The following is a 17,675-nucleotide window of genomic DNA, read 5'->3' on the forward strand; positions in this document are numbered from 1 at the left end:
CAAGGCTACTTAATAACCTCATGGGCCGCCCTTTATCAGGCTTTGCTGCATTCTTAGCTCTTTTCACTGATCAAAACATTTTGTTCCTCCAGTCTCTGTTGATCAACTCTTTCGTTTCTTTCTCTGGATAGTAATATATAAACACCATATGGTGCAAACTGCTTTGATAATTATCATTTTAAAAAACAACTCTAGTCTTATCACTGTACAGAACTGGAGCAGGACTGCACTTAAAGTTATAAACCTGTTTTTGTGATCTCCTAATAATTTAAACTGGAGTTCAATGATTAGACCACAATATTAACAGAGTTCATATGGAATATGTAATAATATTAATAATAATAATAATGTAAAAATGAATCACAAATTGCTTTAAGTGCAAAAAGCTCTCAATATAATCATTCACTTCATAAGCACTGAATCAGTGTTGTGTTACATTAGTCAATTTAAGAAAAAATGCTGCAATTTGTTTTCAGTATTTTTAATGTTCGGAAATTTGTTGCAGGGTGTTTTTCCTATGTTTCTGTGATAAATGATTATAAAGGTGTAATGGCGTAATTAAATGAATAAATTCAAACTTCATGAATAAATGGACCTAATCTTAAAACCATTAAAATGGTTATTAGGTTCAGATGAGGAAGGAACCCTTTTGCAAACTATGGTCGGTAATGGATAACTTTATTTGCTTTATGTTTTCAGTGAAATGAAAACGTTCTCATACATACACAGTGCAGCTCTTACAGAGGAGCAGAACTAGTAATTACTTCTATATTTGACAAATTAAATCAGGCCTTGATCGAGGTAAAGTACTTGGAGCAGTATGTGGGGAAAAAAAGACACTTGACACTTTAAACCTCTATATTAGTTACTAAATCATGATCAAACTATTTTATGATCGTTTTAAAATTGGCTGTTGTAAGTGGCGAGCTTCTTGTTGTACCCCAAGGCAAAAACCTTGTCTTTCTTCCTTTTAGGTCGTGTATATACACGATTTGCATTATTTATGTCTGAGACGAGTGCAAGTTTCCACTTATATGTTGACAATTCAGTTCTTCACTGCAATGACTGCAATTTACATGTAAGGGTAATACGTCAAAAACATTTCAGAAGTAAAATATCTTGAGGTTAAGTTGGATTGTTTTTTTTTTTTATTGACTAGAGTCAAGATGCAGGTAGAGTTGCAAAAGCAAACTTTCATACTTTTGGATCAATCAGAAAAGATTTGAAGCATGAAATGCTATCTACCATTTCATGCTTCAAATCTTTTCTTGAATTCAGTGATTATTTTTTATTCTCTCCATATTATTGTTTAACCTTTTGGTCACAAGCTGCATCTATGACAAGAACTTCAGAAGCTTTGATAAATGATCAAACCTCAAACGTATTTTTAAATGCTTGCTTGGACAGGCTCTCCTGGTGCTCAGTGCCCTTAATGCCCAGACAACAGTGTATGTAGCCAAGATGCAGAAGCTACAAGATGCAATTGTGGGTTAATTCTAATGATGGAAAGTCAGGAAATGCAGGTTAATTGTCAACATATTCAGCAATATTATCGCAATTACATGTTTTCCTCATATCATTTAGCCCTATGCTGAACTAAAACTGATCTCTGTTGTTTTTCATTAAAAAACAAAAGACCACCTGTGCAGTCATGACTGATTGCCATTGTTGCATTAATTGCCTTCTTTTGTATTTTTTGTCTTATTGAGTCTTATGTTTTTACTCTTTTTTTTTTTTTTTATATGCAATTTAAACCATTTTCAAAGTCATTTTGTTTTATTAAACTAAAATCCAAACTAGGGAATGCATAAGGGTATAAATACTAAAATGTACATTATTTGTTGATACTTTGCCATTGTCCTCAATACAAATAGACTAATACACTAAACAAAACTCCTTTCATTGCGAATAACTGACAACAATGCTTAAAGTCCGATCGAAGGACCCACAACTGCTTGCAGCTCTTTAAACACTAATTTTGTGTGTGAATTGCCTTGAAGGCCGGTGACTCATGTCCTTGGTGACATAGAGAATGATGTAGCAGTGCATTAGGAGGACTCATGACTGATTTGTGGTAGACTTGGCTCAAGATACTCAAAACATTTAGAGCTCACCATGCTTGCTACTATATTTAACACCATCAGTGAATAAATCAGTCAGACCATTTTTTAGCTGTTTTCTGTATATAAATAGCCTTGTAGGACAGAATACTAATATAGTTCCTATACTGTTACTATTTAAAGCTTCCTTACGTACCTCATTGTAAATTAGAGAAGTAATTATGCTCTGTTAGATTTCCTGTGGGGAGGTTTGTGTTTCCCATATATTTGACTGCTATATCCGCCTGTTGTATTCAGTGTTATATGTAAGCTGCGATCTTGACTTCAAAGCAGTCACTTCAGTTTCTAAATTATGCAAAAACATAAATGTGAAAGAAAGAGCTATAGGGAGCCACGTCCAACTTGTTTGCCCCTGCCTTGCTGCCCCCTAACATGCAGACTCCACACTTCTTCCACCCCACTGACACCAGCCGGAGCAGAGCCAGAGGATTTTAATTAACACTTTCTACAAGAAAAAATAAAAAATAGATGGCAAAGCTACACTTAGTGCCTGACAAAGGGCAACCCACAACCTCTTCTGTTTTTATTGAGATTTTAAAAGTAGATAAAAGCATAATGCTTGGGTTTATTTTTAAGATCTGAAATGTAGGACAAAAGTCCTTATATTATAAAGTTAAATATATCGCCCTCATTCAGGTTGACCACAAGTCTGAGCTACATTCATGGCTGTTATGTTTGTCAGAAACAGGCTCACTCTCCATTTTTATTTTATTCTGGCCAAACAGGGGGAGCTGTATGATCCTCTTTGTGTCATTTGCTGACTGAGGATCTTTGAAGATGGTCTAAAAATAGCCCTCACCTCTAATATCACCCTCATGACCCCCCCCCCCCCCTTACTTTCTGTGTGTGTCTGAGATGCCTCACTGCTTTTCAGAAATGTCTGGCTGCATAAAAAGATGCATGAAGACGCTGAAATTAATCCAATCTTAATCATATTACCATATATTTCATATATTTTCTACAGCATTTTAACGCATATCTACATAATGAAGTCAGTAATAACAACAGAACCAAATGTTTGCTTAAGGCTGAGTAGTCTTTACACGGACGTGATTATTTGTGAATAAAAGTGTGATTTGGTATAATTTCAAATTAATAGGACTGTTGCGTCGCTGTTAAAATAAAACAATGTAATATAATTCTGCAAATCAACAAATAGTAATCATGATAACAATTTTCCACAGATATGGTAGAGTGAACTATGTCCTTGCTAGAAGACTGGAGCTTCTCAGAGAGGTGGGAAGACTACAGGAGAGCTTGGATGTCCCAGGAGATGTGTCGTACACCTGTGAGACTGCAGGGCACTTCTACCTGTATCAGGTAAGGATAACAGTGTCTGCTTTTTGTCATTTAAACAACATTAACTTTTGTCTCTTTTTGCACTTACAGCATTTCTAATAGTCTGAGCAGGTGAAATAGTTTTGTTTTTGACTACAAGTTTAGTAATATCTTTCAGAGGCCCAAATTGATTTATTTTGTTCTTTTTCAATTATTTTGTTCTGTTCTTCTAAAACCAGCTAAATATCTTTGAAATTTGTGTTAGATTATGTTATTAATTTACAGAGCAACAGAGACTCCAGAGGAGTTTTGCTAAATTTATTGGAATGCACTTCTGTGATCTCTGTCCGTTAACTCAGACATCTTATATCGATCAACTCCTGACATAATAGAAGTTTTATTTCCGCTAACTCTCTGTGTTTTTTGCTAAAAGTTCAAATATTTTAGGACTATTGCTGTTTACTCCTATTGCAATAATATGCAGACTCCAGAATAAGTGAAGTTTTAAACTTTAATTTACATTTATTAATATTTTTTTACTTGATAAGCTCTGAAGTTGAAGTGTTTTACCTTGAATATTGAGTGCAACTTTTATTGGGAGCTCAGGTAATGATTTTTGATCTAAAAAAGAAATCACGAGTTACATAACCTTACCTTTCCTATGATATAACCGTAATGTTGAACCCTTGCTGTAGGAGATCGTTCAGTCTCTACTTATATAATACACCAGACTAACCATACCATGACACTTAAAAAATCAGCTAGAACCTGGATGGTGTCTGCAGAGGCTTGGTTCTTATCATCAGCATATTTGGGTCCAGGGTGTTGTGTGAAGAAGCTTGGTACCGTTCATCCCTGACGTGCTGCCTACACACACCAGCAATGGTTGGTCCTAACTGGGAAATTGTTACTAGTGGCCAAACTGCTCTTGTGCTAAGTCTACGACCTCAACACGGCCACATTGGACCGGCAACACTCAAAGTAATTTATTGTAATGCTCTTGGTTGCATGGCTGCCACTGTGTCCAGCCACTGCTCTGGCTGCAACATAAAGGATCTCCCCACGCAGCTGAAATAAAAGAAAAATCACAATGTCTGAATGTAGAAATACAGCAAAATGTTCAGAACTCTTGTTCATAGCCTCTTTATGGATTAGGGCCCCCAGCTGTGGAGAAGCACGCACACCTCCAAACTGTGCTTAATACGGTTGACCTAGGAAAATTGTGAGATATTTAGACTGCATTTTAAACGCTAAATATTTCTGTCATGCTTTTAAAGAAATGTTGACCGCAGCTGCAGCACGACTCTTAGGGAACAACTTTATCGTCTCGGTGTGATTAGCTTGCAGTTGGACACAAACATTGAACTGGATTCACCAAGACATGCACAACTCTGCTCACTTTCCTGCATCTTCTCATGCTGCTGATAAACTCATGAAAGCCCTGATGGTGTTTGCTTCTCCACAGCAAGGCTGAAACTAATAATGGAGTTACAGAACCTCCCATATTTGGGGAAATCATAGAAATCATGAAGGAATTCTTAGTGCAGCTGTGATACTCGGGGCTGTAGCCCTATGTTGTTGGATGGCTGGAAAAGCAAATGTGGAAAAACCTATTTGGAGAGCACCGAGAGTCCAGTACTCTTATGATTGCCTTCACACTTCAGTTAGGTTTTCAAGATTTGCCATGATCCAGACTGGTTCAAACGGTCATGGAGGTTCTGGAAACCAGTCTTAGTCAAGTATGCCTTTTTACAAAATTTAGTTTTTGTTCTGTCAGCCGTTGTTTTCTACTGGTTTTAATGTTATTTTCACCATTTTCCAATGACTTACACTAGGACTGCACATATTGGGAAAATTTGCAATATGCAAATTTGTTGTTGAAGGTTTAATAAACTATGTCTTGTGTCAATACAATAATTACAAAGTGTTACTGTCATTCTGCTCTAGGTTCATGGCAAACATACACCCAAAGAATGAGTGGTCTATCCAGCTACTGGAAGAAAAAAATAAAATTCATTATTTTTATCTCAACGATATGTTTTATTGTGAAAGTGATTTCTAGTGGACACCTGCTGTTTTGGCAGTGTAACCTTTCAGTTGTAGTTTCTTAATGACAGATCACAGTTGTTTACGCAGAAAGACACGTAACATGTAAACATTAAATCCACAAGGTGTCTCACTAAGGTTAGTTTCATTGCACCTTTTATAGAACAACCTGCTGTTTGGTTGAAGCTGCTTTATTAGTTTCTCAGCAGGAACACCTTTTGATAAAGTAGGCTATCTGTTCTCATTTGTTCAGGTTTGTGTTGTTTAATGCAATACCACAATGACGGTTGTATGCACCAATTTGCTCAAACAAAACCCTGCTAAACTCTGCGGGTTTGTGTGCTGGTAAGCATCAAATGGAAATCACATTTGGAGCTCTTTCAGAAAGTTTACAATTTTTCTCCCACCTACAGGTGATATCACGCTGGGAGCAGTACATGAGCAAAGTCAAACCTAAACAGGGCAAGAAGGTGGAAGTGGAGGCTGTTGCTGCACACTTTCCCTTCCACAAGTACTTTTCCAATGCCCCGCAGCCAGTGTTCAAGGGTCGGTCGTATGAGGAGGACATGGACATAGCAGAGGGTTGCTATCGCCACATCAAGAAAATATTCACACAGCTGGAGGTGAGACGTTTTAAAGAGTTCGCTGGTTTCATCACTGCTGAGCAAAACTGCAAACAGTAAAGGGAAGTAATTTTATTTCCAGAGCACCCATCACAACTTGTATTTACAGTGCCTTGAAAAAGTATTATTTTGGTATATTACAAGCAGAAACCTCAGTGTTTATCATTGGGATCTTAAGAGATCAGCACAAAGTTTTGTAGTGAAGAAAAAAAATGTTAACAAAAAAAAAAAAACATAGGAAAAAGAGCAGCATGTGTATATATTCAGCCACCTATAATCTGGACCAGACGTCACTTAATTGGTAGTGAATGAAGTCCATTTATGTGTAATACTACCTCAAAATAATAATAGTAATAAATAATACTACCTATAGAAATAAAACATCACAAGCTTTGAACATTTCTGGAAGAACTGTTACATTTCTCATCAAAAAGGGAAAGAGTATGGCACAACAAGACGTGGGCATTCATCTTACTTGATAGGCCCCATCAAGGAGAGCATTAGTCAAAGATACAGATAAAAGGCCCATGGTAACTCTGGAGGAGTTGCAGAATTCCACAGCTCAGGTGGGAAAAATCATTAACAGGTTTCCAATCTACAAATCTGTTTTTTATGAAAAAATGGCAAGAAGGAAGCCAATGTTGACAGAAAGTAATACAAGGTCCCAATCAAAGTTTGCCACTATCCATGAAGAGGGCACGGCAAACGTGGAGGACCGTGCTCTGATCAAACAAGACCAAAATCACAAAACTTTTTGGCTTTTATGCGAGGCACATTTGTAGCAGAAAATTAGAGCTACACATTACCCTGAACAAATCATCTTTATAGTAAAACACAGCATAATGCTGAATGGTAATGCTTTCCTTCAACAGGGACAGGTCAGATTTGATAGCAAGATAATTGGAGAATAATAAAAGGAAGTCCTGCAACAGAGCTGAGGCTAAGGTTCACGTTCCAGCAGGATTACCAACCTAAATATACAGTGAAAGCTACAGTGGCATTGCTTAGATCAAAGCTTATTTATATGTCAGAATGGCTCAGTTAAAGTCCAGTCCTTAAATCCAGTTTTAAAAGCTGGGGCAAGAATTTAAATTATATTTACAGATGCTCTCTATCCAGTTTAGATATGCAAAGCTGGTAGAGGTTCTTTCAGAGTATTCACTCCGGACACCTGAAAAAAATGCATGCCACACTTTTCAGATTTTTTTTGGAGAGGTTTACAAAACAAAGCATAATTTTTCCTTTAGCGTCACAATTATGCACTACTTTGTGTTGGTCTATCAGATCAAATTAAAATAAAACATTGAAGTCTGTGTAATGAGATATGTGTAAAAGTACAGAGCGTATGAATGCTTTTGGTTGGCTCTACACATTTCTTATTCTCTTTATACTTTTTTGCTCAAGCACACAGACGCTTTGCCAGCTGTATTTGGTTCTGTTCCTAAACTGTCTGCCAGCTGGAGGTCCAGATGTTGCACATTTTCTCTTGCTCAACTTGCTGCTTTTCTGACCAGCACACTATATATGCTGTAGACTGTTTGCTGGTAAAACAGTCTCTGCAGGGATCTTGTGTTGTCATAGTTCTGCTCGTTTCTTCACTCATCAGTGATCCTGTAAGCATGTTCTCAGATGCTCAGTGATATATTTGTACATTGATAGCCGTGCTTGACAATCTCAAAAAAATAGCCATCAAAACAGGTTTTTTTGCACTTGTTTTTACACTAACTCACACTTGATAGCACACACCGGAATCTGTGTTATCGTTCCCTCGCAGCTCATCAGCTACTTCTCTAAAAATAACTAAAAACATGTCTGATTAATGGAAACTCCTAGTTGGTTTCCAGAAAGCAATAAAGAAAGTTATTTGCCAGTGGTAATATCTCGACATGTGTCATGTAGCTGACCTTGATTTATCCGGCTGGCTTCCGTATCACTGCATCGCAGTACCTCTCCCTCCTCCCTCGGCCTCACCCATGCTGCAGTGAAATCTGCTCACCCATTAAGAGAGGGTGCTGTATGTGGTGCAAGGTAGCTAAAGTAACACTGTGCTGCGGTTGCTGATCTGTTTGCCTTCTGAAAGGAAAAGCTGTTTTAAATAAGCTGTCATAGGACCCTTCAGTAATTTATTAAGGTAAAGTGTTCCTTCTGAGTTTGTGTAGAGATTACTTTTTTTTACATTTCTTCCAGCTTTTTTATGTTATTCTTTTGGCTCATTCATCAGTATCTGCAAATACTTACTATCTTAATTTTATTCTTCAGTCTGGAGCCATGATGGTTAAAAGTAGACCTCATCAATATTGCAGGTTTTGATTGGTTTAATATTAATGCTAAAATAGTAACACATCAAATATTTATACCACGGCGCTGTCCGAATGCCGCTCTCCCTCCCTCCCACCACCCCTGTCTCTACACAACTCCTGGGGCTGCATGAAAAAAGACCAAATTCTTCACTCGCTGCTTCAGCCCAACAGATTTCTTTGTAATATCAAGATATGGACACGATGAAGTAAACTGTTGTAGATTTTAGGGCCAACAACTTATCTTTGCATCCACGTTACAGTAGAATCTGCATAAGAGCGTCCATGTAAAAGGGAGGTGATTAATCACACTGAGGGTAGTTTGCCACAGAGGAGTTTGTTGGTTTCTTTAATAGTGCACCAACAGAAGGAAGAATGAATAGGATAAATATGTATATAGCACCCCCTACAATTATTGGCACCACCTCTGTTACCATATAGTCTTCACTGCCCATGGTAGCAGAATAAACATGCGTCCTCTTGTGTTTTTAAGCCTTTACCTTGAGGTTTTCCATCTTGAATTTCTTGCCATTTCCTGATTTTTAATTTTTATTAGTTTGATTATTTATGGAGCACTTTTCTTACATCTAAATGTTACACAAAGTGCTTTAAAGGGGTTAAGCAGCAATCACACCTGAAGATGCTGAACATATAAATTAATAGTCTTTATTAGAAAACTGTCTGGAAAAAAAAAATGTCAGAAAAACAGGAACAGTAGAATCATTAAAATTCTAAAACAAACTAATTTAACCATAGGTCATAGATAAATCTTTAAATCCCTTTTATTTATTGATGAAATAAAATATAGTTCTAAAAATGTAGATTAAAAAAGATAAATAATATAAAGGGTTTTAAGATTAAATTGAAAATGCGATAGAATCGCAACAAAAACTACTTTTGTCTTTCTATGCAACTCCGTTTTTGCCAGGAAAAAAAACCTACTGAGATTAATATTTTATTTGACAAGTGGTTCCTGGGAAAGAGACAGCAGTGCAAGTTAAAACCAGACCGAAACAAACCACATGCATACACTCATATGATGAGTATTTTCCAAATGTTCTGTTTTAAGGAGAACATCTTCAGACAGACGTGTCTTTCTCCAAGTCAGGGAGAAGTCCTTGAACACTATTCGGGGGGCGGGGACAAACTCTTATGTAGGTCATTCTGGAAGGAGATGAGGATAAAATTATTGGGTAGAAAAAAACTGATTGAATATAAAAATAATATCAAAGGCCTTAGGAACAATAGAAAATGTGATGTCCTGAAAAAAATGTACAACATATGTCTATTTAAGGAGATCGCATCCCTAAGTTTCAGGTCTCTGCAGAGAGTCTCGGGGTAGATGGTGGACCCATTTTAGGTGCTGTTTTTAAAAACAGCACTTATAGTGGATACATAAATAAATATATTTTTGTGTTACGTCCCATTTATGTTTTCTGGGAAACAAAAAGTCATATATTAAAGTCGTGGAGTTCATTGGAACTATTATAAATGAAAATAGTGCAAATAAAGTATAATTTAAAAAAATGCTTCAGTTCCATACATTTATTTCCGTACATAGGATTTGTTTCTTGACAGATGAAATGTTCTCAAATTAAAATAAAAAAAATCTAAATCTTACAATAAAAGTTTCATAGTGTTTAAAGAAAATACAGCAAATGAAATTCACAATTTCAGAAATAAGTATGATTTTTAACTTGACTGTTGTTTTTTTTTTCAATGTTTCCATTGATACCTGGTTGAAAATACAACTGTGCATGGTTCTTAAAGTCCAGATCCCAACTTTCTATCTCATCTGACAGGAGTTTAGAGCCTTTGAGCTGCTGAGGAGCGGACTGGACCGCTCCAAGTATCTCCTCGTGAAGGAAGCTAAAATCATAGCCATGACCTGCACACATGCTGCGCTCAAACGTCATGACCTGGTGGAGCTAGGATTTAAGGTGAAGCTTCAAATTTGATGCCAACATTTCAGAAACAAGTGGAAAGAATGTTTGCCTGTAGTTTAGGTATTAACACCATAATTATTTGGTCTTTTTATTAGTATGATAACATCCTGATGGAGGAGGCTGCACAGATCCTTGAGATTGAGACCTTCATCCCTCTACTGTTACAGGTAACTTTCAGTCATTCATAAAAAAAAAAAACAATAGCTGAATAGAGCTGGACAAAATGAGATGAATTCTCATTCTGGTAAATGGCATATGTTCAAACTGATGAGACCTTTTCAAATCGGATTGAGTTAAAATAATTACTTTTCTTGGTACCTTACTTATGCTTCCCAAACCACATGTACAGTTCATATTTAAAGTTGTATAAATGTATCCATCCTTTCATGTCTTGTAATCTGTAGAACCCAGAGGATGGCTACAGCAGACTGAAGCGCTGGATCATGATTGGAGACCACCATCAGCTGCCCCCAGTCATCAAGAATATGGCCTTCCAGAAGTACTCCAATATGGAGCAGTCTCTGTTCACCAGATGTGTACGTTTGGGAGTTCCTACTGTAGACTTGGATGCACAGGGCCGTGCACGTGCAAGGTAGGTCACACTGGGAGGAGTAGCAGCTGGAGGCAGCTTTGATTTTTGTCTTATTTGGAATCTGAATTCTGTGCATCTGTTTGCTGTCCTCAGCCTTTGTAACCTTTACAACTGGCGCTACAAACACCTTGGGAACCTGCCTCACGTCCAGGAACTTCCTGAGTTCCAGGTACCCAACCCTGGTCTGACCTTCGACTTCCAGCTGATTAATGTGGAGGACTTCAATGGGGTGGGAGAATCTGAACCCAACCCTTACTTTTACCAGGTCAGTATGCAACATCTATAATAACAAAATCAAGATTATTTGTCAAACATTGGTGAAAAAAACATTTTTTTTTTTAAGGTTTATGTTGCCCCATATGAACCATCAGGTCCCAAAGATACTCAAGAAATTAATACAGGAGCTATTAAAAAATGTACAGTTAAAACAAGTTGCTAATAATCAATAGTCAAAACGAAAGGAACTCAGTACATATATATATATATATATATATATATATATATATATATATATATACTATATACAGCATTCCTGTGCTGTCTGGAATTTAGTTTTAGTATTTTCCAGGTCTGACCTTATTAACAATGTCAGATGTGCCGAACTCCTGTCCTGGAGACCTACCATCCTGCAGGTTTTAGATGCTTCAGTTCTCCAACATGCTTGAATCAAATCAATAGTTCATTACCAGGCCCTTACAGAGGTGAATGACTGCTGATAAGGGAAATTAGCCATTAGGAAAAATTTGATTCAGGTGTACTAAAGCAGAGATGGATGTAAAAGTTGCAGGATCTTACTGTAGCTCTCATATGTACAGGGGTTGGACAATGAAACTGAAACACCTGTCATTTTAGTGTGGGAGGTTTCATGGCTAAATTGGACCAGCCTGGTAGCCAGTCTTCATTGATTGCACATTGCACCAGTAAGAGCAGAGTGTGAAGGTTCAATTAGCAGGGTAAGAGCACAGTTTTGCTCAAAATATTGAAATGCACACAACATTATGGGTGACATACCAGAGTTCAAAAGAGGACAAATTGTTGGTGCACGTCTTGCTGGCGCATCTGTGACCAAGACAGCAAGTCTTTGTGATGTATCAAGAGCCACGGTATCCAGGGTAATGTCAGCATACCACCAAGAAGGACGAACCACATCCAACAGGATTAACTGTGGACGCAAGAGGAAGCTGTCTGAAAGGGATGTTCAGGTGCTAACCCGGATTGTATCCAAAAAACATAAAACCACGGCTGCCCAAATCACGGCAGAATTAAATGTGCACCTCAACTCTCCTGTTTCCACCAGAACTGTCCGTCAGGAGCTCCACAGGGTCAATATACACGGCCGTGCTGCTATAGCCAAACCTTTGGTCACTCATGCCAATGCCAAACGTCGGTTTCAATGGTGCAAGGAGCGCAAATCTTGGGCTGTGGACAATATGAAACATGTATTGTTCTCTGATGAGTCCACCTTTACAGTTTTCCCCACATCTGGGAGAATTACGGTGTGGAGAAGCCCCAAAGAAGCGTACCACCCAGACTGTTGCATGCCCAGAGTGAAGCATGGGGGTGGATCAGTGATGGTTTGGGCTGCCATATCATGGCATTCCCTTGGCCCAATACCTGTGCTAGATGGGCGCATCACTGCCAAGGACTACCGAACCATTCTTGAGGACCATGTACATCCAATGGTTCAAACATTGTATCCTGAAGGCGGTGCCATGTATCAGGATGACAATGCACCAATACACACAGCAAGACTGGTGAAAGATTGGTTTGATGAACATGAAAGTGAAGTTGAACATCTCCCATGGCCTGCACAGTCATCAGATCTAAATATTATTGAGCCACTTTGGGGTGTTTTGGAGGAGCGAGTCAGGAAACATTTTCCTCCACCAGTATCACATAGTGACCTGGCCACTATCCTGCAAGAAGAATGGCTTAAAATCCTTCTGACCACTGTGCAGGACTTGTACAGGTCCTTCTCAAAAAATTAGCATATTGTGATAAAGTTCATTATTTTCTATAATGTAATGATGAAAATTTAATATTCATATATTTTAGATTCATTGCACACTAACTGAAATATTTCAGGTCTTTTATTGTCTTAATACGGATGATTTTGGCATACAGCTCATGAAAACCCAAAATTCCTATCTCACAAAATTAGCATATTTCATCCGACCAATAAAAGAAAAGTGTTTTTAATACAAAAAACGTCAACCTTCAAATAATCATGTACAGTTATGCACTCAATACTTGGTTGGGAATCCTTTTGCAGAAATGACTGCTTCAATGCAGCGTGGCATGGAGGCAATCAGCCTGTGGCACTGCTGAGGTCTTATGGAGGCCCAGGATGCTTCGATAGCGGCCTTTAGCTCATCCAGAGTGTTGGGTCTTGAGTCTCTCAACGTTCTCTTCACAATATCCCACAGATTCTCTATGGGGTTCAGGTCAGGAGAGTTGGCAGGCCAATTGAGCACAGTGATACCATGGTCAGTAAACCATTTACCAGTGGGTTTGGCACTGTGAGCAGGTGCCAGGTCGTGCTGAAAAATGAAATCTTCATCTCCATAAAGCTTTTCAGCAGATGGAAGCATGAAGTGCTCCAAAATCTTCTGATAGCTAGCTGCATTGACCCTGCCCTTGATAAAACACAGTGAACCAACACCAGCAGCTGACACGGCACCCCAGACCATCACTGACTGTGGGTACTTGACACTGGACTTCTGGCATTTTGGCATTTCCTTCTCCCCAGTCTTCCTCCAGACTCTGGCACCTTGATTTCCGAATGACATGCAGAATTTGCTTTCATCCGAAAAAAGTACTTTGGACCACTGAGCAACAGTCCAGTGCTGCTTCTCTGTAGCCCAGGTCTGGGGAATGCGGCACCTGTAGCCCATTTCCTGCACACGCCTGTGCACGGTGGCTCTGGATGTTTCTACTCCAGACTCAGTCCACTGCTTCCGCAGGTCCCCCAAGGTCTGGAATCGGCCCTTCTCCACAATCTTCCTCAGGGTCCGGTCACCTCTTCTCGTTGTGCAGCGTTTTCTGCCACACTTTTTCCTTCCCACAGACTTCCCACTGAGGTGCCTTGATACAGCACTCTGGGAACAGCCTATTCGTTCAGAAATTTCTTTCTGTGTCTTACCCTCTTGCTTGAGGGTGTCAATAGTGGCCTTCTGGACAGCAGTCAGGTCGGCAGTCTTACCCATGATTGGGGTTTTGAGTGATGAACCAGGCTGGGAGTTTTAAAGGCCTCAGGAATCTTTTGCAGGTGTTTAGAGTTAACTCGTTGATTCAGATGATTAGGTTCATAGCTCGTTTAGAGACCCTTTTAATGATATGCTAATTTTGTGAGATAGGAATTTTGGGTTTTCATGAGCTGTATGCCAAAATCATCCGTATTAAGACAATAAAAGACCTGAAATATTTCAGTTAGTGTGCAATGAATCTAAAATATATGAATGTTAAATTTTCATCATGACATTATGGAAAATAATGAACTTTATCACAATATGCTAATTTTTTGAGAAGGACCTGTATATGTCATTCCCAAGACGAATTGACGCTGTATTGGCTGCAAAAGGAGGCCCTACACCATACTAATAAATTATTGTGGTCTAAAACCAGGTGTTTCAGTTTCATTGTCCAACACCTGTATGTTCCATATTGAAAGCCTGAGCAGTGGACAAATATTTACTACAGTGAATATTCTATTTTTGTATTTGAAAGTGCTGCAGAGAACTAAGAACTTACAAAATCTGAATCTAGAAAAGGAAATCTTAGTGAAAAGGGAGTAGGAACTGTGTATGACAAAATGTGCTTAAACATAGCAACGTGTAGATTAGATACAATGTAAGCTGAATGGCTGATCAAAACAAAACACTTAATTATTATGGTTAAAATGTGCCAAACTAAATGTGTCTCATGAGTATTTCTGTCCTAACAGTATGAGTCCACTTTGATTTGTTTCTTTAGCTTGTAAAGTAAAGGAGAAGCACAGCCTAATCCTTAACATCTGCCGTGCAGGTACACACAGTGTTAAATCAGCTGAAATTCATCCTGCACCTTCTGAGGAGAATTTACTCTCCTTTACAAAGACAAACTCATCGGCAGACTTAAAAACTGATGGAGCTGGAATCATCTCCATCAGGAGTCTTAAAATGTGTCCTCTAAGTTGGTGGTTGGACTGCACTTCATAAATTTTAATGTGTTAGTGGTTCATCTATCAGTTCATATGCTATATTGATCACTGTGCCTAGTGTGCAGCCTACACTGACCGTGCAGAACAGAGCGGGTGGGTTTGTCCTTCACACCGGGAGCCAGATTGGGTTTCATCATGACAGTGCTGAGATCTGAAGACAGAGCGTGGCCAAGGGGCTGGGTTCATACACTCTTTTACTTTTGCACCATTTCAGCAGGTCTGACTAAATGTCAGTCACAAATATTGCTGCCACATATATTATTGCTATAATAAAGATTTACAAATGTGCAGATAAAAAGAGTGACATTATAAATGAAGAGATACAAAACTGCAGTGCATCTAAAGATTTAAGATGCATTGGATTGCAGACGTCTGAAAGAAAGACATATGAAACAGCTGGTGGCTCTTGACACAAGGTTAAAATAAAATGGAGAGCATTTCTTTAATATTTTCTCTCTCTGCCCAATTAGTTTAATCATATTGCTCCTCGAGGAGTACAACTTCTTTTTGTCCTTAAATCCAGACCATGTGCTCTTTTCAAGGCACCAGGTCACATGCAACTCAGCTCCATTTGCTGTTGCCATTTTTAAGGTCCTCGAGGGAATTACCAGGATCACTCTGAAACACACACACTAACTTTGCTTGGAAACAGAGGGAATATGGTTGACACATGGGAAACTGTTGGTTTCCAGTCCATGTTGAATACCTTCCACAGCTGAGCAAACACTGCTACAACCACTGCTGCGCACTGACTCTGTGAACGGATCATCTGTAAAGAACATGTAGAGCATTACTTCTTCACCTCATTTGCTAAAGCACTTTCCATATTATGTCTCAGTCTATTGATACTTTAGTAAGATTCTTATCATTTGCTGTTTGAAAATGTCTCTCATCCACATTTCTTACACATTCCAGTTTCACATATTCCAATATTTTCACTGGTTGGCGTGTTCAATCCACAACTAGGCAAAATGTTTATCTGTATTTCCTTTTACTTCCAGTGTGTCTGTGTATATTACATTAAAGTATCAATAGCTCTTTCCCCACTGTGACATCCTTTCATCATCCCTTTTCCTTAGTTTGCCTCAGGTGAGGAAAGTTGCATTTAAACTGCTGGTTTGGTTTCTAAGGTCCCCATGCTTGTTTTCTATGTGGTATTAAAACGTTTTACATTTAATAATCTCAACGTAAGGCCTTGGAGGCTCCAAAATATGTTCAGATTTTCTTAACTAAGTCTTAAATCATATTCAGTAATGTCTTCATCAACTTCTATAAAATCTTTGAGAAACTTGTAGTTGTAATTCTGACGGAGAGATTCAGGTGTCATATCCCTTTACAAACAGCAGGGCAAGTTTAGCTGACTTATTTCATAGTAGTTTCATGGGGAAAATTTTAAATCTTTCACACCAAAAAGCTGTTATGTTATCCACTACTAGCTTCTTTGTAATTGAAAAGTGTATGTTTTACATTTTATTTAGTGACTTGGCTTTAAAAAGGCTTCAGGTTTCTATGCTGTCTGTTATTGAGTTTATTTGTAACATTTTCTGGAGCTGGTTAAGTATGAAAAAACTGAAATTAGAGGATGGGCAGCATACATCCCAACTGTTTTACTTGTTCTTAGTTCTAAAGGATGCAAGATTGGTGGTTTATGAATTAGAATCCGCATAAACATCGGCATCTTGTTGTTTTTGTTTTTACAAGCATCAATTACTGCTATCTCCTTTCGTGTTGTTTTTTTTAATGATGATTTGAGCCAATTTCCTGTGAATATGTGCACATCAGTAATGCTCCAAACATTGTCTGACACATTTGTAAATTTGCATCTGCAATGGTAAATGAATTCAAAATGTAAAATATGTAGGATTTTTTTTTTTTTTTTTAAATATATCCAGGTCCATTTGGTGGCAGGTAATGGGAGAAAATGAACAAAGGCTGCTATTGTTTTTGATGTGTTGATTCCAGTGCAGCTGTATCAGAAGCTGTTAATGAAGCTGCATAAATTACAAGCAAAGATGTTAGGCTGCAGTCCACATTTAATTGAAACTGAATGAATAATTCATACAGTTGGCTTGTTTTCTTTTTACTGGTCACATTTGAAAGGCAGAGGGTGATCTTGGAGCCAGAACACAGGGATGAAGAATGTGTCTTTTGGAAAGTTGGTAATTGATCTGTTACAATTCCTTTTATGCACATTGTGTGCAAAAGGAAGTCAGGGAATCTGGAGATTTGCTTTTGGGAGTAAGTGATAAATAATTAATCGTTAAAATGGTATATATATTGTCACAATACAGTTTTAATTTTAATATGTTGAATATGTCAATTTTTATCAAAACATTATCTTGCAGTTGTACATGTGTTAAACTTCAGTTTATTCCAGTTCCAGTTTGTTGTGTTGATGTCTGGCTTTATCTGACTGACAACTGGTGACAAGTTGTAGCAGTATGTCGGCAATAAAACAAAATCTATGTGTGCAACACGTTTTACAGAACGTCAGTCTGACAGTATGTGTGTAGTTGAGTTTATTATCTGGAGTAACATAAAATGATATAGATTTGTATTTTCTGAAGTGATAACA

General features: G+C 38.1%; 1 protein-coding gene across 1 annotated transcript in view; it reads left to right on the forward strand.

Annotated features, from left to right (window-relative positions):
• aqr (aquarius intron-binding spliceosomal factor) overlaps positions 1-17,675 on the forward strand; it is a 78,011-nt gene that overhangs the window by 42,745 nt on the left and 17,591 nt on the right. The window contains exons 26-31 of the mRNA XM_047346213.1: positions 3,305-3,440; positions 5,858-6,067; positions 10,167-10,304; positions 10,406-10,477; positions 10,715-10,902; positions 10,996-11,167. Of these exons, the coding sequence (XP_047202169.1) occupies positions 3,305-3,440; positions 5,858-6,067; positions 10,167-10,304; positions 10,406-10,477; positions 10,715-10,902; positions 10,996-11,167 (916 nt within the window). The remainder of the gene's footprint in view (positions 1-3,304; positions 3,441-5,857; positions 6,068-10,166; positions 10,305-10,405; positions 10,478-10,714; positions 10,903-10,995; positions 11,168-17,675) is intronic.

This window comes from Girardinichthys multiradiatus, chromosome 19 (assembly GCF_021462225.1).
Source record: "Girardinichthys multiradiatus isolate DD_20200921_A chromosome 19, DD_fGirMul_XY1, whole genome shotgun sequence".
NCBI lineage: Eukaryota > Metazoa > Chordata > Actinopteri > Cyprinodontiformes > Goodeidae > Girardinichthys > Girardinichthys multiradiatus.